Source organism: Falco rusticolus, chromosome 2, assembly GCF_015220075.1.
Source record: "Falco rusticolus isolate bFalRus1 chromosome 2, bFalRus1.pri, whole genome shotgun sequence".
Lineage (NCBI taxonomy): Eukaryota > Metazoa > Chordata > Aves > Falconiformes > Falconidae > Falco > Falco rusticolus.
The window spans coordinates 25,890,708-25,918,390 of record NC_051188.1 but is presented as its reverse complement, the minus strand read 5'-3'; the positions used below and the strand labels follow the sequence as shown (position 1 = coordinate 25,918,390).

Genomic DNA, 27,683 nt, shown 5'->3' with positions numbered 1-27,683 from the left:
CGCAGTCACTCCTGTACTCAGGCAGGCACACAGGGCAGCTCATTCTACCTTGACTAAAGAAAGAGTATTAAAAGAGCCACTTATGACAGACATAACTCTTGATCAGTTTAGGCAATGTCTTTAATCAATGTCTTAATTATTCCTTACTAATCAAACCTCTTTCACTCAGTGCTTGATAGATAAGACATCTGTACATCAGTCTGATTGATTACCTGGTTGCCAAACAAAATGTCAGCAGTCCTAATACAAAGCATTACTGAGGCATTAACTAAAAAAGACTTACAATAAAATAAATTTAAGAAAATGAAAAGTTGTATTAAAGAAATGTCAACTTTAGGGTATAAAACCAGCTGGTTACATTTAAAACAAAAACCAAATACAAATTAGGAAAAATACGGTAATATTTTCTCTAGGTGAATTTCCTATTTTTTTTTAGTATTTTCTCTTTCTTTTTTTATTTTTGTCCTGTGCAAACTCAAAAACACATAATGAAAAAATAGATTTGTTGGTAGTTATCTATAATAATATCTGTATTTCTGATCTGTGCTGAGAAGACTTATGGTTTTTGTGATTAGACATTCTCTGCAAAAGAAATAAAACTCTGTCACCTAGGTTACAGCACCCAGCAACAAAAGTTAAGGGTGAAGCATAGAATGTGTTAGATACATATGATGCAACTTACACTAAAAATGTTTTCTATTAAGCACTACTTTGAAAAATCAAAGACGTTTAAAACATCTGTAAATTGCACACACAAATGAAAGGAAGTAGTGATGTTACTTCAAAAAAATAATCCCTATTACCACTGCTGCATGTGTAAATAACAACTGATCAATACTATAATGAGATATATGTGCAAACCTTTCTTCTGATGCCTTAAGTAGTTGGTGAAGGGTAATGTTAGTTCAAGATGTATTTATTACTATCTCATGATCCTCAAATGCATGCCCTCTCAGAGGTAGTTGGAATAAGCAGCATGTATTTCACCAGGAAAGCAGTATGATAATTTTGAGTAGCAGGTAGAAATTCAACAGAATTTTAATTTCATGATTCTCGTGATCATCCATGTCCCCTATAACATCTCCCTCAGTTTCTTGAGAACATATGTACAACCAGATGTTGAAGATGATGGAGTCATGAATTTTGTCAGGACTTAGTGGAGGCAAAGGATATTTTGACAGGCAATGGAAATTAGTCCTTTAGTCCACTTTGTGTAGTTAGACTGCTACCCTTATGAAAAATACTTGGTTTCAAAACAGGCTGGAAATCTCTGTACTACTACATATAGGAATACAAACAACAGTATCACAATATACAATACCCAGAGTACTGTATACCTATGAGATTAGAGAAACTTGATGCTTTACTTGTCTTCAAAGAAAAAGTGGTTTCTGCAACTTTTTAATACAGTTTCTTGTGTCAAGAAAAAAACAACCAGTAGCTTCCAGTCAATCCACAGCACATACCTTTAAGAAATCTGTTAATTTACAGCGCTTTTGGAAAGATACAGAGAGTGTAATCAAGGGACTTGAAAAGCCAATCCATTTTTGATAAAATGTTGTGATAAGTTATATACTGGTTTTCTTCAGATGTTATAAGGTGAATTGCAATGCTTTCATTTCTGAAACACTCCTGAATAATGCTAAGTGAAAACATCAATTTTCAAGTGAAAATATCTTTCCACTACTTGGTTAACATTAATTTCTTCTCAGTAACTAACAGGCTACCAGCTGAAGTGTAAAAAAAAAATATTATTCACATTTTTCCGCTGCTGGACATGTGGAAGCACTATTGAAAGAAACAGTAGTCCAATAAACCTTCAGGATAAGCAAGGACAGCTTCAACAATGACCAGAATTGAGAAAACTCATCTGAAATGATCCTGAGCACCATAGCTAAAACTACTTCAAATTTGTAGATGCAGTTGGAAGAAGTTGCATGATAAGGCAGATTAGCTGCTATTAACAGAAGATACCATGCTCCTCTATTTCTCCTGTGTTTTATTCCAACGACAAGACATTTCTGCTCTCAAAATATGCAGTGATTACTCTCTACCTGGCAAAAGAAAGGGCTACTCTCAATTTTTTCAGTCTCAACTTCCACACTTTCCAGACATAACAGAGATATTTTCATACCCATTTTGGGAAAACATCCCAATCTTACCAAAGAAATTGACTGAGAACAAAACATTATTTTCTAAGCTATTCCAATTGCTGCCATTCCAGAAATACAAATTGAAGCATTTTATGCTCTGTAACAAGAGCAATTCTTCCTGACTAGAAGTGAAGACCACTAATGATGCCTTGACTAACACAAGTTTATTTTAAAATGGTTGTGGGAACTGGCAAGTTGCACTGCTCAGATGCGTTTTCAGAATGTACTGTTAAGTCAGAAGCCTTTTAAGAGACTGGATAACCCTCCTACAAAGGCCTGAACCTCCTCTGATGTTAAGATTAATTTAATGGATTTGCTCGAAAAATGAAACAGAAGCAGCTTGTCTGTCTTCCATAAGAAGCAGCTTTGCTTACTGGGACTATCTTCATCCTCCTGAATTTGAAAGGAAGCTTTTCATAGGATTTGAAATCATTCCCCATCACAAGGAGTAGAGATCAAGCTTTAGCACTGCTTCCCTACTAAATACAACACAGCTAGGATTTCGCACACATAATCTTTGTGGAAGATGCTGCTAAAGATGAAGGTCAAAGATTTTTATAAAAGGGTTCGCTAGCATACCAGGCTGCAAGGAACCATCACCTTCGAGGAACTCAAATGCTCAGCAGGCAAAAAAGGAGACTGGAATACTTATAAGACAAAAAAACCCCAAAACCAAACAACCCCAAAAAACCCCCATAAACCAACCCCAAACAGAACTGAGAATACCCTCAACCATACCATGAAACAAATCAGTATTCCTAAATACTTTATAATGAAGAAAGGTGCAGATTAGTTGCATTGCACACTGTTACATAGGTAGACAAGAAATAAGGGATATTGGAGGGACAATGAGATGCACTGATGAGATTTATTAGATGCCAGGTGTGAAGGGAACAAGCCTGCCAATCATTAGGTTGAAGACATTGTGTAATTGTGTACATGGACATACAGTTCCTACTTTAAACCATAGATATGTAGTACTCATAAAGAATATGTAACTATGAACTTGTAAGTAGCAAATTATAGCTATCTACGGGATGGGGATATTACTAAGGCACATAATGTCATTAGACTGGATTAAGTGCCTGAGATCAAAGAATTTCATGGCAGCTTTTGTCATAAAGCACGCCTTGTGTCTGGAGTTCAGTTAAACCTAGTCAAAGAAGCCAGGACTAATCTGACCAAGGCACAGGTCTACAATGGCATCTGTAGTGACTAGTGCCCATTTTATCTCTTTTTTAAGTAGATTTCTAAAGCAGACCAGATGAATTGTACCCTAAATGTGCCGTAACTCCTCTCCACCTATTATAAATGGAGACTAGGATGACTAACTCAGACATTGATTCATTACTGGTATTTTCCTGAAAGTACAACTCACACATGACTGATGATTTTGAGATAAAACCTGAAAATCTACTACAGAGGTTTTGGTCATACTGCAACACCCACAGTCACAGAGATAGTGACAATGATAAAGAGTGTTTCTATCATCTTTGACTAGTCAGATGAACACAACTCTACCCTTCTAGCAAAGTAATTTTAAATGTTATTCCCACCTTTACTACACTTAAATATTTTAAATATGCTGAAGAACTTATCTTAATCACAGTTAGTTGAAGAAATCTGATGAACCAAAAGGTCTATACGCCAGAAAACTTTTTAGATCACTTGAGAGGATCCTGCATTTAAACAATTCTTGGTTTAAAGTCTCCATTTTGAAATCTTCATAAACACAGAGAAACTGAGCCATTTGACATTCCAAAAATCTAACTCATTCTAATTTTTCGGTATTGTGAACAGAAAGAAGTCAGTCTAGCAACATCTACTTTTGTAGGATGTGTTTCTCAGACATCCTTCAGATGGAAGAGAATAGTTCTGATCTGCTATTTTCCTTGAGACTGTGGTAATAAATTACTCCAAAGAGTAATACTATATATGACCTAAATTGAAAAGAGAGGGAGCTTGCTTTTAATTTTAGAAGTTCCACTTTGTCTGACTAAGCACAGACTATTTTAGAAGTACTGCAAACCCTTTATAGTTATCAGAAACCAGTACAAGAAACTCAAACACTTGCAACAGACTTAGGACAAGGAGTAAATCTATAGACAGAGTAACATTTTTCTTCTCCTCATTAATCAGCTTAGAAAGAAAAATAAACACAGAAGTATAGAACATTATAAAGAAAAACACCCATTTTTATTGTTAAATGGTAGTCATGGACACCATCGGCTTATTTTTTCTTTCCTAGGTGTGTCCTTCCTCCTTTAAGCACTATAATATAACATATAGCTTGTGAACAATATTTGCATAACAGTAGAAGAAATATTACATTCTGATTTTACTAGCTACAGACATTTGTAATTAAAGTTAGAATGTATTTCCCTGCAAAGCATACTTTACAATACAATACTACATTTTATTTATCTGTATTATTCATATTCATATATATTTTCATATTCATATATAATACCACCAATGAACTAGGCAAAGGTCAACACTTTATATGATGAGAACTGAAAAGTTTCATATCAAGTATAAAAATGTTTAAAATTCTTGTAAGCTGTACTTGCCACCAGCTGTAGTTTTAAGAAGCATACACCAACCAAATACTGTAATGTGGCCAAGACAAGTAGGGTCTCACACGGCCTTATATGTATTTTAACTGAAGATATTGCCCCATGTAAAGAAAAAAAAATCATCACTAAGAACAAAATCAGTATTTTACTTAAATACTGATGATACACCTACTCCTATCTTACTCTTCCCCTGCCAAGTTTCCTGGACAGATATCTAGATTCCATCTACTATAAATGGATTTTCTATAAGCAGCCAATCCCTCTCCCTTAATTCACACAGATCTGTCCCAGAGAAGTCCTGTACAGTTCTAACAATAATGATACAATTTACTGTATTGAATTGGACTGACAAGGAACAAATCCTTCACATCCATTTACTTTCATGTGGAATGAATAAAATAAAGACTTCCATGTAACCATGTAAAAACTGAAATTTTATCATTTTTTTTAAAAAATAGGATTTTGCTTTAAATTTACTATTAAATGCTACATTAAACCACTCTATAATGTGTTAAAAACCTTAATATTTAAAATAATATTCAAATATTACATGCTTATTGCCAACATCTGAAAGCATGTCAGATTAGTAAAAGGAAACCAATTGGTTTAGCTACTGGAATGAAAGATTCTTGAAAGGACAAAATAGGTTTTAACTTTTAGCCTTTTCTGACAGTGGTGACATTTTTTTTCCACTTAATTTCCTGATAATTTTCGAAACTGAGGAAATGGGCTTAGAATATAAAAAGCAGAAACATTTTTCTTCTGTAAGGGGTGAAGCAGCTCAGTATAAGCGGCTGAGAGCTCAAAGTTAAAAACTTGAAGTATATGATGGTATCAACAAATAAAATAACTAACTACAGATAACACTTCCTTTCCTGAATAATTTGTTTCTAAAGCCAAAACACTTCTTTTTTAACCCACTCACACTTTTACTATAGCTTTATTAAACTATTTTAAAACCAAACCTATATTTTATGTGAACTCAAGGTAAAACAAGTACTATAGACAATAGTACAAAAGATAGAATTCTTAAAAAATGCTTTATTTGAAATATTTTGGTTTGTATGGCTGCCTCCACTTCTCCCAAATCTTTTTTTCTGCTTACATATATTTTATTCATGTACTACATGTAGATAAGAAGAAAACTATTTACTTTTCCCCTCCTTTTGCCACCCATTATATCAAATACCAAGCTTCGTACAAATAGCAATATAATCTCATTTGTGTTGCATAATCTATGTTTATTCTATTGAATTTAATGACGATTAAATTGTCTTTAAATAACTGTGTTTTGAGGCAGTCTAACCAATCCCAATTTTCAAACAAAGGTGGCTAAAAATAAAATATCCTGTACCTGCTACACAGAAACATGCTATAAACACCCCCCCCCCCCCCCCAAATAGAACAATAACAAAAAAAAAAGATGAGAAAGCAGTATTTAACAGTTTTAGGGGTTTATTCTGTAGTGCTACATAGTACTGTAGTATTCTTGTGAACTAAGAGCAAATTATTTCTTTTTTATCAACAATGGATTAAAGCATACAAATGCAACTATATCACAACAAAGAATATTATGTCAGCAAATGGAATGATCCAAAATATTTTTTTTCTTTGTATGGCAGATAATCTTATTAATCAAAATCACAAATCCTTGCTTACTAGTAGTTAGAAATCAAAACAATTCATAATATAAAGAAATACCAGATGTTGATGTAATGAATATTTTAACATAATGCTTCCAGATCAGCATATGATAAACAGAAGTTGCATTACTACTAAAGTAGGAAGTTAACTATTTCTGTTCTTTATAAATAAGATACAACTTTAAATTTCTTAGGCTTTTTATAAATCAGTCTTTTTACTCACTGAGATTTTTCAAAATCATACCAAGAATATTTTCATCAGATTAATTTTTTTAACCTATTTTACATTTCTGTATTTGCAGCACAGTGCATGCAAAGAAATGGGAAAAATGTACATGCAAACTTGGCTAAAGTTACATTCGGGTAACCCTCTCTTTTTCAAGTAACGATATCTGAAAGACTTATTCCCTACATAATATAGTATCTATTCAAACAAACAAACAAACAAACAAAACAAATCGGGCCCAAAACATATAATAGTTGCTCTGGTCACAAAAGCAGTTTCCTTCAAGAAAAGCACAGCACAGCACATTAACTAACAGGCATAAAATAATTCACAATACATACAATACCAGAGGTTTACATACCATCAAGAAGGCAAGAAAAAAGCAAAAAAGGAAAGCAAAAGTATAGGAAAAGGTATGGGGAAAGGGAATACTACAAAAGTACTACATACTTTATGTGGTATGCAATATTTTTAAAATAGGCCTGATTTTATTTTTATGGACTTAATATTGTAGCAGAACAACCACAAACCAAAAAAGCATTTTAAATTTTCTACATCCATTCCCTCCTCCTGACTTCTTTTTTTAAATTTAATTTATTTTATTTCATAATAAGTAAAGTTAATAAATGGTAGTAAAATAGGGAAAGAGATTTCCTAGAGAAATGTAGGCAGGAAGTTAAAGTTTTAAAGGTATCATCAGGTCTGATCTCCATGTAACCTGAGGCGTATACTTATTTATCAACAATTACATCACAGTTAGTTCTTGAATTACATTACATTAAATAAGAACACCCAAACAGGTTAGGAGATGATGTTAATATTACCTTTGTAAAATGAGTGGGCAAAGCTCTGCTCAGGAATTAACTTGGCAAGGAATCCATGGTTCAAACTTGGGTGAGGGATAGATGGTATGACCACAACTGTGGAGAAAATCATGGAATCAAATGTGAGCCAGCTAGTATTCATGTGTGGTCTGGTCCACTGTGGATCCATGACAGATATCCTATCTCATTGAAACATGCAAATATGGTATTATCAACAAAAAAATGCATTTCTAAAGGAAGAAAACAAGTTCTGTATCAAGAGATAGGAAACAGCATACCTATTATTTGGGCACTTCAAGAGCAACATTCATAGGGGAAAAGACACACAGAGAGATATCTATGTATGCACACACAGAGGCAAGACAATTATGGATGAAACAGTTCACTGAAACTAGCAGTTTCTTAGTGCAGAACTGTAACGTATAACCAGGAAGGTGCAAAAAATTATGATTTCTCATAGTTAAGTTCATGTAATACATTTATAATGGAAAGCCTACAAACACATGGACTTCAGAAATTATGTATAAGCAGTAAATCAAAACATCATGATGATTAAGAAAATAATGACTAAATGTAAATATGACACAAATTGGAAAAAAAGTTCTATGAAGAATCAAAATTAGCAACTCTGTAAATGGAAAAAGTAATTAAAAGCAGTACAAGAAGAAAAACATACATAAAGACCTTCATGGACAAATTCAGTTACAGTTTTAAGCTCCTTTAACACAGAAGGTACAGTTAGAATCAATTGACTCAGACTTGAAAAAATCTACTGAACTGACAGTGTATAATATTTGAAACAAAGTGGGGTAAAGTTTGGATTCCTAATTTCTGACGGGTTCTGACAGCTAAGAGACTCCCTCCCTCTCAGGCTGAAGAACACATGCTAGTAAAAACCACTACTTCTAACAAAAATCAGGAACAGTTCAGCCAAAGAAGGCAACAGAAGTGTCTCCTTTTTATTACATTGTTTCCACAGGCTTTTAAACGCAGGCACCAACACAGAGGACTCCAGGAAAGTACTCAGTCCTCCACTACCCTTTCACAAACCTCCTCACTCAAACAAAAGGAGTTCACATGGGCAAACAGCTGTGTTTGCTGTTTATACATTTCATGGTATAGAGTTAAAGATATCTGTTCTTCCTAACAAATAAGAGATTTAGGAAGTTGTGCTGATCGACTGTCTCATACTTTATAGCTTTAACTCCATCAGGCACCCTGTTTCTTTTTAATTATTTTCAAGTTAAAGGAAAAAAGCCATAAAAAAGCAATATGCCAGTGAAAACTAGTTATACCCTATGAGCAAATATACAGAATAACTGAAATCTGCCAAAGTATGTTAAAGAGCCAAATAATTAGACAGGAAGAAAGTAGCAAGTAATTACCTATTAGGATCTTTAGCTGCTCATTAAAAATACTTTGTAGCAAAATTACTGCTCTAAAAAAATAATCAAGTAACATTTGAAGAAAACAAATATACCTGTACTTGTTGGTGAATTTATTTCTTGTCTGATATTTCTACCTGCCTGGCTCCCAGACCTTGCAGTTTCTCGTTGTGGTTCTAGTATATCACGGTATTTGGAGACCATCAGAACGGAAATAAAGTAGACTACTGCCAAAGCTAAGAACTGAGCCTGTTTGCTGTCATCCTGTGTTGGAGAAAAAGGAACAGATCTATAATATCAGACATTTCCATAGAATTTTCACACAAGAACATCACAAGGCGTAATAAATAATATATTTCTGAAACATTGTATCTGTTAGTATAGTAGCAAATGGATTACATAGATGATTTAATGGATTTTTAGTGGAGTACTATGAACATAGCGTGTATTAAGTACTGAATTTTACAGGTAATTTGGTCACTACACAAATCTCTGGGACTGTGGAGCCAATGGGCCTTTCAGAACAGAGGCCTGATTCTGCTCTGGAAGTGCTTTCAAGGCTTCCCAACTGCAAGGGCAACTGACTTTAGCTGCCCCAAGGATGAGACTCCGAAAGCTCTGGCCACACAAGAAGGTAAGGGGTACTACTGCTAAAAGGGAGAACTAAGCTCAACAGATGCTTTTCTAGCTAACACTGGACGCATAAGCAGGCATAACAGCTTCTGGTAACATGTAAAAGCAGGAGGGATATGATCACTGTTTTTTTTCCAGCAATAAATCCCAGCTCCTACATTCTGTCTTCTCCTTGAACAGGACTGTCAGCAGCAACCCTAGCTTTCCAGGACTCTGATTTAAGTAAAGGCCAGGACCACGACAACTTCGCTGACTTCCTCCCACGCCACATATTCCACTGTTCTATGGCAACTACCATCAATGGCTTAGGTATCATCCTGATTAAGCTTAAGTTGCTGTAGCTCATCTGAAATATTTTTTTTTTATTATTATTATGGTGTAAAACTCAACATGGTAGACATAAAGACTTCAGCTTCTATCTACTCCTATAGTGGTTTCACAATTCCACAATTATGCATTTTCTGTGACAAATCCAGTGCTTGCCTGCCATGTTTTCTGGGTGTTATTTAATTTGGCTGCATGTCTTAGCAGTTCTTAAAATAACAGAAATCTTCTCATTAACTTTCATGGAAATGCCAGAAACAGCATTTCCCCGTTCCCTTCTACTCTACTTAAGAAGGGTAGGTGAGAGAAGATCTCCACCCAAATTCAACCTTGCCCTTTCAAGATGATCAGGTCATCCTGACAGATACTTTTTTTGTGTGTCAAGTTCTACTTTCTTCTTTTTAAAGTTATTTCTAACATCAATCTTCACTTCAATCTACTCGAACTTAGGTTGGAGAAGTTTAAGCATACCTATTGGTGTATATATAATAGTAATTCCTATTGTACTTATTTCCAAAAAAACCCACATTGTGATGCATTTATGCTAAAAAAACTATGGAAAAATCTGAAAAACAACAAAAAAATATATTTACATATAGTGTGTATAAATATATATGTTTAGCAGAAGTAAAAACTGTCTTTATAAATCAATTTGCTGCAGTTCTGTAATACATATAGTAATTCTTCCTCCTACCGTGGTTGGAAAAATAGCTGACACCTTTAGTAATCCAGTTTTAATCAACATAAGACATAATTGATTTTTTCTGGCTGTGATTATTTGGCTAATGTAAGATCAAGTCTGACTGTTAAACACAGTTAGCTACTAATCTGAAATAGCTTACCAGTATGATTTTAAAGTGCAGAAAGTGGCTGGTAGTTACAAAGCCACAAGCAGATGGTTTGCAGATAATATACAAAGTACAACACATGAAGGGTATTTTTAATTCCGGTGCAATCAAAATCTCTTTCAAAATATAAGTGATGATTTTGCAGAAGAAAGAATTACAGCACATATTACTCACCACATCACGAAAAACAACTGCTCGTAGACGATTAATATCAACATCCTGAAGAAGCCTATCAGGGTCTTTTATAGGAGAAAGATTGCCAGGGACATTTTCAAGGGGAGTCTAAAAATAAAAAGTAGTGAGATTTTTGTCTATCCCCGCCACCCCCCACCCCCAAATATCAAAGCATGTCTGTTAGAACCTTAATTTGACACCTTTTTTAGATATTGCATCAACCTTAGATTCTTTTTTACCACCAATAAGCTTCCAACATAATACTCAGAAAAGGGTTCTAGAAATAAAGCAATGTTATGAATTATTATCTTAACACTATTTAGATAAAAAATTTTACATCTTCCCAGTACCTCAGAACTGTATCTTTTCCCAGAGTTACAATAATTTGCACACAAAAGGTTATTTCAGATTAGAGTTGTCTCATAGCAGTACAATAAATTATTTCTAGTATGTTTGTTAAATTTAAAAATGATGAGCAGAATAATTTTGAAAAATCAGTTTATGTTCATGTTACTGAGAATTATTACAGACTACTTACAGAATAACTGCTATTATTACAAACGCATAGAGTAGTATGCTTCCTTTAAAAAATGATAATGTATTACAAATGATGCCTAAACACCTAAAAGTCTCCTTATACTGATTTGCTTTGCACTGAATGTGATAATGTGGAGAAATGTAATGTTTTGGTGTGATTTAATGAAATAATTTTGTGAAAGTAGCTCAGTTTGTAAATGCTATCTGAAAGTCTTTAGAGAAGAAAACCCGCTGAATTTAGTAATGAAAATATAGTAGCCAAAAAAGGGATTTTTTTACATCATACGAAGTGTTGTATTGTAGGCATGGGCTGTGCTAAATTCTCTGAGATTTGAATTTCAGGACTTCCAAAGTCTTAAAGTCGCCCCCCCCCCCCTTTTTTATTAATTATTCATCAGTAATTATAATGAAATTATAAATTAATAACAATAAACACAAATAAAAGCTATTAATTAATTATTAATTATAAAAATGAATGATGAATTAATGAAACCGGAAAACTAAGCTGTAATTGAATATTAAATAACTTTGATTCCTAAAACCAGATAGAAAATACTGATGTCTAATATGCATTCAGAGGTCTGTGGAAGTTGTCAGGACTCAGATGTTCCATCAACAAAGATACGATTGCAGGATTTCATCAAAACTGCAAGTGTCCTGACAAATTAAAAAAAGCTGTGTAGGTATACATGACAGGTTTAAGGGGATGACTTCTTTGAAGTAGACCAAGCAAGAGTGAAAAAGCTTATTTAAAATTACTCCAGTCATACTACTGTGTTAATGTTTTCTTGTTTCAAATAAACCCCCTCACATTTACTTTAAATCAGTTAACAGCAAAACCCTAAGCTTTTGCCAAATATTTGAGAAGGCAGTTACAATTATTTTCTGATCCTATGAAGCCGTAGCACGGATGTCGTTGCTGCTGGTAACTGAGGAGTGGGTTACCTTGGTTGCTGCTGCTGCAGTTACACCCTGAAGAGCATCTTGAGTTTTACTGCTGATTAATGATGTCTTGTTCACTCTTTCTCTCTGCCTTTGCCGACATTCTAAGCAGTTTCTCACAGCCACACAACAAACTAAAAATACGTTATGAAAATGTTACAAACTGGAGTATTTTGTCATTATTATAGGCAGATCATCAATTAGCAATCTGTATATCTAATTTGATATGACAGTAACCATATCCAAATAACAAGTGCCACATAGTTCTCACATTAGGTTCTCTGTTGGTGCTAAGAAAGCATGATGTTGACTTATTTATTTTATTCTTTAGTTGAACAACTGAATGTTTTATATAACTGATATATCACTACATTAACATTTGAAAATTATGAATCCTTGAACTGGAGCTCTTGTACATTATTGATTTGTTATCAACACTTAAAATCTGAAAGTACTTATGTACAGCTAGAATAGAAAAAAATAGTAGGCAGTAATTTAGAATTTGATGAAAAATGATCATTGAGCATAAATCACAACTTTTATTTTAGCAGCAGTATAATTATCAGTGACCTAATGAGTGGTATGAATAATAACAGGACAAAATCTGAGTACAAAAACTATTCATCATTTGAGAGATTAAAAAGTATGTTGGATGTAACATTAGCAAAACAGCACCATGCCAGATGACAGTCAAAATTTAATGTTTGCAAGGATAAACTGATAGAGTTTGCATAGAATAGTTTGAATTCTTCATAAATTTAAAAATTTCCTAAATTAACTGTAACAGTATATAGCAAATAGTGAAGAGAGGTGCCAGACTGTTGCAACATGTATTAAGGTCTACAGAGTCTGCACGTGCATCCCACGCTTTTTCTTACATAGCCTATAAATAGTCTTCCAAATCCATGGAGACCTGGATAAGGAAACCTGCAACATGCAGGTAGCAAAGCAGTTTTAAGGAAAAAAAAATATCTCAATTTATTTAATTATATTTAATATTTTTACTCCCCCAAAATATAAACAATTTGAAACGTATAAGAAAGAACAATCTCAGACATGTCATTTTAGCTTATTCTTGTGCCTAAATTGAATCAACCATAAAACTGTCTCAAATCAATAATAAACAGGATTTTTATGTTATCACATCATAGTCAGTACAAGTCCTTTCCTACATGTGTCACTATTTGATCCATCTGTAGCTCATTGATCTGTAAGTAATTATTTAATACATACTGTCTGCCAACTTACCAAGCCTTAGGCACTGTCGCATTAGACCTCCAGAAGACATGTTTTTTTCAGCTTCAATCTCACTAAAATTTAGAGAACTGGCAAATACTAGTACATCAACCATTGCCATCAGACGGCTGAGAAAAGTTACTGCTGTCTCTGCTGACATTCCCTGTGTCACTTCAATATTTTCCAATTCAGTCTTTAAAAGGAGATAATTGAATTAAACATTTTGAACACAACTGGAATATAAAGACAGCACATACACATACAAATCTAAATTGTTATGCCTAATGACAAAAACGTTAAAGAGTTACTTAAAAATCTCCTACTATTAACGTAAATTCGAATTAAGACAGCACAAAGAGTGAGAAAATTATTTACATTTACATGCTGTAATAGATGAGAAAAAGTCTAATATAAATGAGAAGGTTTTTAGCAACTATGTAAAGACAAAGTGTGGCCAGATAGTAAAACAATGCACGGTATCTATGGGTGCAACATACTCTTACATTCTTCCATAGGCTAAGCAAACTGACAGGTAACAGATGAAAGTAATTACTGTCTGTACAGCTTTTATGTTCCTTTAGATAAACAAGTAAATGTGAGGAGTGGAGTGGGAAAAAACACAGTATTGCCCTGTTTCCATGAATCGATTCTCCCTGGGAATGCTTATACCATATCGGGACCTGACAAAGTCCAATTCTCCTGGAGATCAGAAGACAGAACGTTTACTCCCTCATGACAGCAACAGGGGGAAGTAAAAACATGACAAGTTATATGGCACGCAGCTCACACTTCCCAGAGAATGGCTATTTCTTTCCTAATATAGTGTTGGATTCTCCTTAATGGGAATCCACAGAAAAATGCTGAATGAGGTCAGTATTTCTGAAATCTGAAAGGGGCCATGTTTTTCTCCAAAAAGATACTTAGAAGTCCAGGGTCATGTTTTCAAGTGCATTCAGGTGTTGAACAGTGCAGATACATAAGGAAACAATAAGTTTAATTAAAAAAATAAATATCTGTTTAAACACTTTTACCTCTGGAGCTAGGAAAAACTGAAAACAGGATTTAGTACTTGACTGTGTCCACATTTATATGCCTAAATACTATTTTTGAAATTGTTTACAGATGTTTGCTTCTTACTGTCAACAAGATTTCAGATCTCAGGGCTTTTCTGAACATGGAGTTCAGTCCCTTTGAAAATTATTACTTTTGTTAGGTTTGTTTATTTTTATTAATTTGCTTAGAAGTATTTTAAAAAAATATTCAAAATGTATTTTTTGCTGTTAAGGCCATTTCCTTCCAAAGAAAAATACAGAAAAATAAAAATTTCTTTATTTCCATACTTCTAAAAAAAAACTAGTAACCTCACTCATAACTCACTTTTTAGAATACTTCACCTACAAAATTATTAAAGTGTGAACTGTGCCAAACTGTATTAAGGAAGAAACTGTTTTGAAAGATGAAGGATGTAATGTGGCATGTGTCACCACAAAGATAGATACCGCTTCATTTAATTTCTCTTCAGGATGTAACATGTCAGTTACATGAGTGATTTGGGAAGGGCTGTCATCTGTCTGATCTGCCCAATAATATCAGAAAAATGGTAAAATGACAACTCTCAGAAGAACGATTTCCAGCCTATCTTCTTTCACCAAGTCTCCCCCGCTTAGTGTGTGCTGTGTTCCTACTTTTTGGAATAAGTTGCTGGATTTTTATAACAGACTGGAACATCATTTTCGAAAGCACTCATCCAAAGAAAACATATTTGCAAAAATCTATAGCTGTAAGTCTCCTAGAAAAACTCATAGGTGGTTATAAAAACTTTAACTTTGAACTCATGCTTGAAATAACTTCAGGCTTGCTAGCAGCCAACTGACTGCCTGCTGTTGATTTTTCTTAAGCTTCAATTGTATTGCATCAATCATAGTCTTAAACCTCCTCAGAATACTCATTGCTTTTTTTTTACAAGTTATGTAATAAATTCATTTTATATAACACTTTACTTCATTTTACCAAGACTTTTGCAGACTTTGAATTGAAAAAAAAAATATCTTTTTTTACAAATTTCCCTAAAATTCTGCTGGATGGAAGTAAAAAATGACAGTTTTTTACAGCAAAACTTACCATCAGTTCTACCTGTTAAATACAGCACATTGACACTCTAATGATGTTTAAAATAAGATCCATTATTTAATCAAGCTGCTTTCAGGTATTAGCAATATTTTAGAGAGATGCAGCTCAAAAACTCTTTAAAAAGTGAACAGATCACCATCTCATGACTATTCAGCATACTTTAAAAGCAGTAACAAGTCTCCCATATAATTAACGTGTTCAGGGCCTAAAGAATTCTTCTATTAACAACCGTATTTATAACTTAAACTAGCTCATGGGCCTGCCTACATTCAGTCCAGCAGCCAACAGTAAGCATGATACTTGACAATGCGTTAAGTTACTCAAGGGAAACATGTTAGGAAAAGTTAATGATTACCCTAATACATTCCTATTCACATCCTACTACATGATATAGGAAAATAATAATGGTAATAAAAAAGCGCCAAAATATTAAATGATCAAAAAAAAGGTATTTTTTGAAAATGCAAAAAAATGAAACTTACAGCAGCAATACTAACCTTAGAACCCTGGACATGCAACAGACAAAACAGACAACAGATCACAACAATAAAAGAAAAAGAAAATTATTTAAGTTAACTAAAAATACAATGTAAAATTGAAACAAATTAGTATCTTGGAATTACACATTTGTTTAATTTGTAATTAGAACAGCAAAATATTTCAGCTCAGAATGAACATTTGAAAATAAAGACTTCCAAAAGACAGCTATGCATAAGGAAAACTGTAAATCTTGTACTATGGCATTCATGTAAACACTGATTCTTCCAAACCAATGTACATCTTTTATATAGTACATACAGCAATTTTATGAAGCCATGTAAACCAAAGTGATGTTTTTACTGATTGTATAGAAATAAAATTATTGCTTTGCAACAAGCCATTCAACTGAAATGTAATAAAATATTTAATCCTTGTATGAGGAGGCAAATATGTTTAAAATGCTTTGACGAAACACATGTACGTCACAAAAAGCAAACTGGTTCTTCATGCACAATGCTCCTTCCTTTGAAGCAACACAAGATAGCTCCTTTTGTACATTACATTTGGGTGGGATTCCTTCAACCTAAATCACTATCATACCAGGTATTTAAATGCTTTTGAACCACAGAAAGAAAATAAAATTAAAGATTCACTATGCCCCTGGGACAGAGTTAGTCTTCAAATTCCAGTGTTCACAATGACATAGGTGTGTTAGATTTTTATGTTTTAGTTGTAGATAGATGCACTTTCTCTCTTATGACAATAGGCAAGGAACTAATCCTCAAGTTTTAACCGGTTACATTTTAAAAAGGGAAAGAAACTGAATTTTCAAGAGTTTGTCAATATTTTTGTCATTTAAATAGTTGGAAAACCTAATCTAGCAGAAAGAAAACCAAGATGAAACAAACTGCTTGCTTTCCTGTCAGAACAGAAAATACCATGTTCAACCAGTTTTTAAGTGTGTCTTCCCCTTTTATAGATGGAGGTACCTCGAGAATTGAACTGTGGCTATTATCTCTCAATTACTAGCTGACAGTTTTTACATCAGTGTACCACTGTTGATTCTCAGAATTTTTACAGATCACACAGCAGCCGTGGCATCACATGAGTCATGAACACAGTAATGCTAACAATATATACAGAACATACAGAAAAATATCTCATCTTGGCTTTTAATGCACAAACCTAATAAGGCTGTCTTTAAATGTTTGAGCATTGTAGCCAGCTGTTCATGTAACACCAGCAACTCTCAGATCACAGTTTGAGAGCTGCTGCTTTAAAAGCTGCAAGCAAGAATTAGAATTATAGACTTCACAGAATAAGTGGGAAAACAAACTAATTGCAAGGGGTCTGGAAATTTACTCTCGATTGTCACATAGATTTCAACTCCTCAAATTTCTTTTGCCTTACTCAGTGTCCTCAAGTACTTGTCACAGCTGCTATTCTTGTAATAAGCAATGATTAATTCAAATTCCTAGCTTGTACACAGTGTTTTATCTGGCAACCAGCTGCTATTAACAGAAAGCATCTCTGCAAACCTTTTTCTTTACAGCTCCTCAAATATGCTTTTTACACACTTGTACACCACCTTAAAAATGTCTTCCTTACAGCTGTAATTAAAAAGAAAAAAAAGCCTCAAAGACCTCCCCACAGAAAGGAGAAAAAAAAAAAAAGGTTATCAGTATTTTATATTTTATAGCCTCCCTATAATATTGGCAGAATTATCTAATTCCCCAATTTAATAAGACATCAGAATCAACACTGCAACACACTCCAGCTTATATTGCAAAACAACAAAATAGGGTGTATTTTTTTGTTACACTTGCTTCAGTTTCATATTGTTTCATATATACAATCGACAGTGCTTTAAAAACACCAGCATCAGAAGCAAGGCCTTGTACAGACCCTGAGACAGGGGTGGCATAGAACTGAAATCAAGGGAAATATTAAATTATGTGGAAATAATTACTGCATATTACAGCAAACTTTGCCATGTATTCCATGCAAACATACAACCTTCACTGTGCTTGAGTCACTCACAGATTTGTGAGTGGTTTCCTTACATAGATAATGATTCTTTCTTTTTCCTATTCATATTTAAAGGCTCATGTTCACAGCACTGTTCAGATCATCCTAGTCTGGATTAAAAAACAGGACAGCAAAAGGCAAATTTCTATTACAGTAATTCCAAGCCACTTGAGAGGAATTACAGGGATGTGGTCAGAACATGCACAGAGGCGATGAGGAAGGCTAAGGTCCGTTTGGAATTAGATCTGGCAAGGGAGGACAAGAACAACAACAAAACCCTATTCAAGTACGTCAGCGGGACAAGGATGACTAGGTAAAATGTGGGCCTGCTGTTGAATGAGGTGGGTGCCCTGCTGACAAAGGACACAGAGAAGGCAGAGCTACTGAATGCCTTGTTTGCTTCAGCCTTTACTGCCAAGGCTGGCCCTCCAGTTTCCCAGACCTTGGAGGCAAGAGAGGAGGTCTGGAGAAAGACTTTCCTTTGGTTGAGGAGGATCGGGTTAGAGATGACTTAAGCAAACTTGACACTCACAGATCCGCGGGCCCTGATGGGGGACGCACCTCCCAGTGCTGAGGGAGCTGGCAGATGTTATTGCCAGGACACTCTCCATCATCTCTGAAAGGTCATGGAGGACTGGAGAAAAGGCACAGTCACTTCAGTCTTTGAAAAGGGCAAGGAGAACCCAGGAAACTACAGGCTAGTCAGCCTCACCTCCATCCCTGGAAAGGTGATGGAACACATCTTGGAGGACATCACAAAGCACGTGGAGGAAAAGAAGGTCATCAGGAACAGTCAACGTGGATTCACCAAGGAGGAATTACGCCTGACTAACCTGGTAGCCTTCTAGGATGGAATGGCTGGCTGAGTAGATGAGGGGAGAGCAGTGGATGTTTTGCCTGTGTAGCCTGGAGAAAAGAAGACTGAGAGGGATCTTATCAGTGTATGCAAATACCTTGAGGGCCAGTGTCAGGAGATGGGGCCAGGCTCTTTTCAGTGGTGCCAAGTGACAGGACAAGAGGGAACAGGCACAAACTTCAACACAGTGTGTGTTCCATCTGAATATGAGAAAGAACTTCATTACTTTGAGGGTGACAGAGTGGAACAGGCTGCCCAGAGAGGTTGTTGAGTCTCCTTCTCTGGAGACATTCAAAACCTGCCTGGATGTGACTGTGCCGCCTGCTCCAGGAGAACCTCCTTTGGTGGGGCGGGGTTGCTAAATGATCCCCACAGGTGTCTTCCAACGCTAAGCATTCTGTGCTAAGCATTCTGTGATTCTGTAATTCAATAGTGAAGAAATTCTATAATTAAGATTGCCTGTTCTACAGCAGACAAAGGATCATGGAGTAATCTTCCACCCAGCCCAGAATTGCCATTTCATGCCAAGTCCTAACTATGCAAAGGAAAAAATCTTGTTGAAATTGGAAATTCCCCAAACATTCATCTTTTTTAAAAAACTGTGACAGTACTGTTTTTTCAGCAAGGGAGAGAACACAATACAGAATCTGTTGCAGAAAAGAAGAAAAAACCTGCAATTTCTCTGATATTCTGAAAGTAATTTTGCTAAAATTATCTCTTGGCTCTTTTCTGCATATAGCCCTAATTAATTCAAACATCCAATATTCAGCATCTATGCTATTAATGAGAAATAGGTGAAATACCTTTAAAGAAATACGAGAGGCAATGGGACACATTTAATAACAACTAACTGTAGCAGATTGTTGAGATGAGAGTTTTGTAACAGACATTTAGGACTTCCAAGAATTAGCAGCCCAGGATGAGGCTTTGTTTCAACTCAGGCTGACACACTGAAGTCAAGGAAGTGTGAATAGGTAGGACTGTGAGAATAATAAAGGAACTCTGTTTCTGTCTGTCATCTTCTCTGTAAGAAAACAAGCTACCTCACAACAAGAGGCTGGATTCAGCTCCAGGTTAACAGTCATTGCAGCAGGATCTGGCTTATTATCCACTAGGTGTCTACATGAAAGAGCACTGAATAATTTGCTTCTATTGAGCAGATCTCCACTAGCTAGAAATCTAGTCCACATGCAAGTACTTCAAGTGGATAGCTAAATTTACTCTAATCTCTTCCTGAATTCCATCCTGTTTTATCATCCTCAAGTAAAAGGGTGGAATGATCTTTACTGTGTGTTCTATAGCCTTTTTGGTCTCATATTTTATTATTCCAGACAGAAATGTAAATTAATTTTTAGAAGTAGATGTAAATACTTGTGCTACGCCTCAAATACAACACACTAGGAGGAAATAAGTGAGAATACTACTTTGAAATGTCAGTATGGGCCCAAAAGGCCTTCAGTGAGAATATTTGAGTACCCAATTCATAAGAGTGAAAAAGGAAGAAATTAAGGAAAATGAGCTCATACTTGTTGATAAACTAAATATATGTGTTCTACAGGATCTACAAAATGTGACTATTTTGACGCCTCAGAAAAGCTCCACAGAATAGAGATATGGAGGATCAGAGGCTTCCAAAGACAGACTAAGCAAGACGAAGACTCTGTGGATTCAAACAGGTAGACAAGGAGATATGACTCAAGCCTATAAAATCATAAATAATATGGAGATGAATAAAGACATGATTAACCACTCCTTTCATAGCATAAATAGTAAGGCATATAGTGACTTTATACTTTTAAGCAGGCTTAAATAAACAAAGACAAGAAGGGCTTCAAAGGTTATATAATTACTTTGTCAGACTCGATGCCATAGGATATCACGGAGGCTAAAAGAGTAAGAAGCTTCAAAAAAGATTAGATAGAGTCTAGAAGGATAAATTCCTCAGCGGTTATTAAACTTGACAGCCCAGACACCCTCTCTAGCTGTTAAAATCCTCAATGCTGAAGCAAAGTATCATTAGAATCACAAAATCATAGGATTATTTAGGTTGGAATAGACCTTTAAGATCAAGTCCAACCATTAATCCAGGACTGCCAAGTCCATCATTAAACTCAGACTACTGTATTTTGATCTAAGTTGCAAACAGTTGCTGTTAGAGGCAGAATGATAAAACCAGTCAGGCCTTTGGGCTGATCCAGTAAGGCAGTTTAGGTAACCTGTGAACAGCTTGCTTTTGTTAGAGTAGTGCAGTACTGCTTGACTGGACTTCTAATACTGTGCCTAGTTTAAATTACAGAATCACAAAATCACACAGAATCACAGAATGGTTTAGGTTGGAAGGGATTCATGAGACGCAACATAAAATTCGGACTGTACATCTTGTTGAAAAAAAAATCATTAATGTAATTAGGCACAACACAGCAGATTCCATCTGAAAATCAAGAAACGCTTTTACATTGTGGAGGTGACTGAGCACTGGCACTTGTTGCCCAAGCAGCTGGTGGAGTCTTCATCCTTGGAGATACTCAAAAGTCATTTCAGCACAGTCCTAGACAATTAACTCTTGGTGGCCCTGCTTAAGCAAGGGGTTTGGACCAGATGATCTTCAGAGGTCCCTTTCCAGCCTCAGCCATTCTGTGATTCTGTGATTCCTTGAAGTGGTGAGGGAGAAAGTGTATTGATTCTTTCCTCCCTTGAGAGTTACTCGGGCAGACAGTGTCACTAGAAGGCCTGCCATAAGTGTTTTTATGCAGTGGAGATGTCATATCAAACTTCCAGTGTCAGACCTCTTTTCTCTTCCAATTAGCAGCTATTGGAAGGAAGAGAGCAAGACAGAGTCTTCTGTAACTGACTGTAAGCACTGGACTACTTTGCCCTATCCAGACTGAGAAGAAACACATCCTAACAGCAGCCCATCCACTTTCTCCACAGCAGTTCAAGGATGCAAAAATATTCGAAGTCTGAGAATCAGTACGAAACTTCTTCTCATTCATCATATGACGGATATTCAGAAATGGTCTGATGCCCAACAGGACATCTGGTCCCTTCATAACTGTGATTCAGAACAATACTGAGGGAGAGGGACCTTCTCGACAACAAAGAATGTGTTTGGCTCTTTGTATGATGAATAAATCCACCTTCCTGCTAATGTTTATGGATGGGCAATGATGGAACAGGGAAGGAGTTGAATGGGAGGAAAGAAGTTCTCTGCTAGGTGGAAGTGATGAATGAAATCATCACCTAGAAAGTGAAGGTAATTTGTGATGTTATCAATTACTTCTCCCCACTTTTCCTGTATATCCGGGGCAAAAGTAATCTTTTTTTATTATTTTATTTCATAAAGTAGGATTAATTCAGTTTGAAGACAGCTACTGGAAATGTATTTATTTATATCAATGCATGAAAATCACTACAATTGTAGCAAGGCAGTATCAACACACAATATTTTAACAAAAGGATGTGTAATTTATAAAGCTGTATCAGCTATCTATCTATATACATACACACACACATCTCTCCAGAACAAATAGAGGGAAATGGTGAAGTGCTAAATTATTATCATATAGAACGGCTCTGCATGAACTAGAATAAGAGCTAAAAACATGAATGACATTCAATGGAATTACAGCCTAATTAATGCTGTGTCTGTTTTATAGTTTTATATAAAAGATGGCAATGAAAACTTCTTCATTCTCAAATAATACCTAAAAGGTTTGTTTTAAAAAATCTCTCCCAATGTCCTTTTATGTAAAGACTGATAGTACAGTCTGCATCTCAAGATGGCTTGGTGTGCACTCATACTTGTCAATATTTACAATGAAGCACTTGCAAGATCTTTTATTCAGCAACCTTGATGTCATTCTTCTGACAACAGAGAACTATAGTGTTTCCTGTGAGTCCTGCGCTTTTGCTTATAGCAAATATTGTCCCAGTTAATACAGTGAAAATAGTAGACACCATTTTACTATTAATTGCCTGGCTGAAAGTCATATCAATGTTTAGCCAATTGATAGTCCACCCATTCTTACCTTTCAAATAAAATTGTGCAAAATAGGTTTTTCTGCTAGCTAACTAGAAGTAATAGTAGAGGCAAAGTAAATTTATCTCAGTTGCTGAATGGCTAGAACAAGGAATTGAACTTTCACTGCCAAACTACATTTGTAGGCTCCAGGGCCTACTAGCTACGTTACTTCAAAGGAGCCTCTGTGTCCCTTCTGGCCTCATTTGCTCCCCTTTCAAAGACCTGTATTCACTGCAGATACTTACAGCATGCTCAAGCTAAAATGTTTAGTATGAAAGAAATAGTTACAGATATGTGCACAGACAAGGCACCACATTCAAATACTGTAATTATTAACAACAATGCAATATTTACAACATATTTTTCTATTTTTCATGAATCATTCTACCAGGCTACTTTGCCTGCCTGAGCTGTGATCACTGAAAGAACTTCCAACTTACTAAGAACATCGGAGTGGATAAAAATATCAGACTATTTCAATACAAGACTGGAGAAAAAAAAATGAAACTAAGGTCAGGACCTACTGAAGGAAGAAATAAACAGTAAGTAGTGAAGAGATGACTTCTGGTGTCATTTGGCATGCAAACAAATGGTGGTCATGCAAAACAGATTTATTAATATCAATAACTAGCCATCATAAAGCATGTAATTTTGTTACAGTAATCAAGATTCATAACCATGATCCTAATGGTCTTCTCTTTCAAACAAAATACTAAATACCTAAGAAATATTATTCTTACTTAGTAGTACTTCTCTAATAAAGTTAGCATTTCACATGCAAAATATTATAAACACTCTGTACATCATAGCTTAAGAGTTTCGATTATAAATTAATTTTTTTGAAGGAATTGGCAGGGGGGGTACAGGAGTCCCTAAAGAAGAGAAGTCAACCGCAAATAGTGGTTTGTATTATTAACAAAAGTTTCTATTATGACCACTAGGTGGAAATATTGTACTTACAGTTGGGGATGTGGCTGCTGACAGCAATGGTAAAATTCCTCCACAAGCAATAATAATATTGTCTACCATCTGGGAAATGAGGTGTATTGTGTTGTGTACAAAAATAATATTTTCATTGCTATTGACAAAATCCATCACAGACTTTGTGGAGTGACTGCAAGAACAGAAGAAAGAATGGATTAAAAACAAACAGTTAAAATAAAAGCTTAGATAAATTTACTCTTTGCAACCAGACTGTGAAAGTTTCTTTGCTATAAAGGCAAAATCTGGTCTACAAAACTTTGCATGTAAATTGTCTAAAAATATGAACAGAACTAGTTTAATGGACAAATTGATTGCTACCTATTTTCACACCAGGATTAGTTTCAGATAAACAGTTGAGAACGATTCGTTAACTGTGTATCCCCATCAACCACCACTTCACTTCATAGGCAGGTCTGCTGAAAGCAGGGGTGTTGTTTCTTCAGTGTGAAAGATATTATTTTATATAAAAGAGTTCACCATACTGCACCAGTGCCTTTTGAAGCACCCTTCTTAACACCTAATGATAACACCTGCTGGTGTTTTAAAGAAGAAACTTGATAATATAGTGATAGCTTGATCTACTATTAACAATTTATTATTTATTTATTACCTATATTAAATTTAGCATTAGAAAAAGCTCTGCAAGCCCCAGATGCTAATAAGATTAGCTGAAATCTCAGCAACTCCTAATTGGTGAGAAATTGTCTATGAAACAGTCACTCCTGAAAAATAAGAAATACTATGTGAAAATACTGTGGAATTCTAAATCTGCAAGTATGTTCTTTTCCCAAAACAACATTGTTGCCAGCCAGCAAACAAAAAATTAAAGGTTTCAGCTGAAAATATCCAAACTGAACTTTAATCTCTAAGCTTTACCTAAACACAAAATACAAATCCCTCTGAAAAATATTGCCAAATAAAAAAAATACCAAAATTATCTGTTTCCTAGTGACTATCACAGAACACCAAACTGGAAATGAAATACAATATAAATTGCTTCTTGGATGTTAACTATGCTCAGGTTTTCTGAAAATGAACTATTCTGTCCTGGGAAGTAGATTAAACAGTATCTATTATATCTAAGGGCTCTAATAACAGTAATTTATTGAGTATCTCTCTTAAAGTGTTTAAAAAACCTAGGAAATTACATTGCTTTCCTAAAATATAACCACCACAGGAATTGGCATGCAAAACAAAAGTTTGTCCACTAGAAAGAGTGATTACTTAGCAAATGTTATAGGAAAGAGGTTTTATTTATAAGATTTGCAGGTTGAGAAGCTCTCTTTTAATTGATCAGTTGAAGAAAATAGCCATTAGAAGACACACAAATCTTCCTCATGTCTGAAACAGAAGCAGCAGATCCTAATGCTAAACGTAAGCTGTAAGAGTAGCTCAGTTTAGTTAGGCATGTATAAGTTATACAGTCCCTCAAGAAAACAAAAATGGTTTTATGTGAAACAGAGCTGTAACAGGCTGGGAAGGGGTGGGAAGAGAAGATGCAAGATACAGAAGGGTACTTAAGCTAACACCAAGTCTTTCCCTCCCCACTACCCCAGTAACATCTACAACACACCTAATTTTTCCTTATTGATGGAAACACAAATCAGGAGTTAAAGAAGGAAAGAACACCTACCTTCTCCAAACATGTACATCTGTTTCTAGTGCAAAAAGCAAGTCTGTCAGGAGCCGCTGGTGCATGGGAGACCATTTAAACTCTGGAATACGAAACATAGTTGTGCGTGGACCTGGACTAAACTGTCGTCGCTGCTCTTCTGTCATTGGCATTCCTCGAAACCCCAAGTCAACACGTAAATCCCGGTCTTGCTGGGTGACAGATCGACCCTGTACTGCCTACATCAACAAGAAGGTAAAAAATCATGTTAACTTTTTGTAAAGTCTTTTTGCATGGATCACATTATTTGAGAAAGTATGGACTAAAACTTGACTGAGCACAAACTACAGGAGATGCAGATATTCCAAGGCAGGCAGTATCCTTCAGTAAAGGAGCTGCTACAGTTCAAATCAGTGAGCACTGAGGGGCTACAGCTGACCTTCCTTTCAGCTATTCACCATTTTTTTTTACACTCAGGTTCTTCACTTGAAGTATTATAAAAAAGACAAAATGCAGCATGTACAAGGTCAGCAGTAATAAGACATTGTTTATAGGAAACATCTACACTTTTTGAATATTTGATTCAAAACATGGACAAACTACACATTGATGGCTTCAAGGAATCAGTGTACTTTTAGACAGCTCCTCATTCTCCAAACCCGATTTATTAATATGGTCTTTTTAGCAGGATTATTAGAGAATCAAGTCTAGTCTCCCAAATATCATTTTAGCAATTTTGTTACTCTTGTTAATTGGCTAAAGGTTTTGTGGATCCTCAGGACACTTAGATTCTCTCAACAGGTGATGGATGTGAATTTCATTCCTCTTCAATACCTACATAGTCATGACTGTTTCCACTTGGTGATAAAGACAGATGTAAAAGATATACATAGAGGATATGATGGAGAATACCATGAAGAAAAAAGCAGCAAAGAACAAACGTTTTGATCTAACTTGATCATATTAATAATAATAACAACGAAATTACAATGTGCAACACCTCTGAAAAGAAATACAAAGTGTGATCCTTGAAACTACTTTAAAGTGACTTTAGATTAGCTTAAAGCTGGCAAAATAGAAAATATACTTGCTTTGCTCACATATTCATTTCCTGATCTCAGCTTACCGTTTTACATCTGGAATTTAAAAGCAAAGACATTTAAGAAATATTTGTGCTAGCAATACAGAAATGGACATGGCATTGGAGTTGACTTGGAAAGCTTCTTAGATCTTTAGTCTGTTTTTGATCTTCTGTAGCCAGCATTTTGAGAGCAGAGCAGGTTCCCTTCATTCAATTAGACCTATTGGGATCAAAATTGTTACTCTTGCTTTCATTTGCTCTATTTTTTTGATGTCTTTAAATGATTCTTTTCTTCTTTTCTTAGACTCATCTAAGATTCACATTTTTTACGTTAGTCTTCTGCATACTGCTTTCAACTCCATTTTCAGTCCTTCTTAGTTGGGACCATAGGAAAGAGGTAATTTTATATTCTTCAATATTTGATCTAATATTGATAAAGGCATTAACTCTTCTTAGAAGTAAGCAGGAGTTCCCATCTCTACTTTGTTGTGCAATTTGTTGCTTCTCTTCAGTCCATTTGAATAAAAGACAGCTTACTTCTTACTGATAAGGTGGGGAGCTGACTGTAGATCAAATTTTTAGAAAATTGGAAAATAGCAACTCCACATACCACTTGTTCTCTTTTGGGTATAACTACAGGTGGTTGTCATGTCAGCAGCAGTAATGGTATCATAACTCTATCGTAACAGAAGTTTTATCCAGCCAATAATACCATATTTCCAAGAATGGACTTCGATGTGTGTTGTGTAAACTGCCATGAAATCCAACTATCTGCACTTGGATGGACAGTCTTTAAGTAATTTTCAGTGTTTTCAGTTGTCTCAAAGGGATCATATCTAATGTGGCAGTTCCTATGCATGCTGCAATCAAAACACCAATCTCCAGCCCCACTGTAGATATGTTAAAATTAACACTGTTCTTTACTCATGAAAACAATAATTCTTGATTTATCTTTTATTTAATACATATTTAGATCTTTTTTTATTAATA

At 35.1% G+C, this 27,683-nt stretch overlaps 1 protein-coding gene and 1 long non-coding RNA gene across 8 annotated transcripts in view; one reads left to right on the top strand and one right to left on the bottom strand.

The window, feature by feature from the left end:
* Nucleotides 1-27,683, bottom strand: part of NBEA (neurobeachin) — a 509,705-nt gene that overhangs the window by 308,551 nt on the left and 173,471 nt on the right. For 4 of the 6 annotated variants that reach the window (XM_037377448.1, XM_037377449.1, XM_037377450.1 and 1 more), the window contains exons 23-30: nucleotides 25,634-25,851; nucleotides 23,977-24,130; nucleotides 16,129-16,137; nucleotides 13,514-13,694; nucleotides 12,269-12,399; nucleotides 10,787-10,894; nucleotides 8,903-9,071; nucleotides 7,423-7,518 (exon numbers count right to left, since the gene is read on the bottom strand). In XM_037377448.1, the coding sequence (XP_037233345.1) occupies nucleotides 7,423-7,518; nucleotides 8,903-9,071; nucleotides 10,787-10,894; nucleotides 12,269-12,399; nucleotides 13,514-13,694; nucleotides 16,129-16,137; nucleotides 23,977-24,130; nucleotides 25,634-25,851 (1,066 nt within the window). The remainder of the gene's footprint in view (nucleotides 1-7,422; nucleotides 7,519-8,902; nucleotides 9,072-10,786; nucleotides 10,895-12,268; nucleotides 12,400-13,513; nucleotides 13,695-16,128; nucleotides 16,138-23,976; nucleotides 24,131-25,633; nucleotides 25,852-27,683) is intronic. The other 2 variants (XM_037377452.1, XM_037377453.1) reach the window with 1 other exon arrangement.
* On the top strand, nucleotides 20,562-25,765 carry LOC119143295. Of its 2 annotated transcripts, none has more exons than XR_005102653.1 (4): nucleotides 20,562-20,671; nucleotides 21,805-22,248; nucleotides 23,408-23,558; nucleotides 25,663-25,765. It is a non-coding gene; the product is annotated as an uncharacterized LOC119143295 (long non-coding RNA). The 2 variants fall into 2 exon arrangements; XR_005102652.1 differs by having other exon boundaries at nucleotides 21,802-22,248.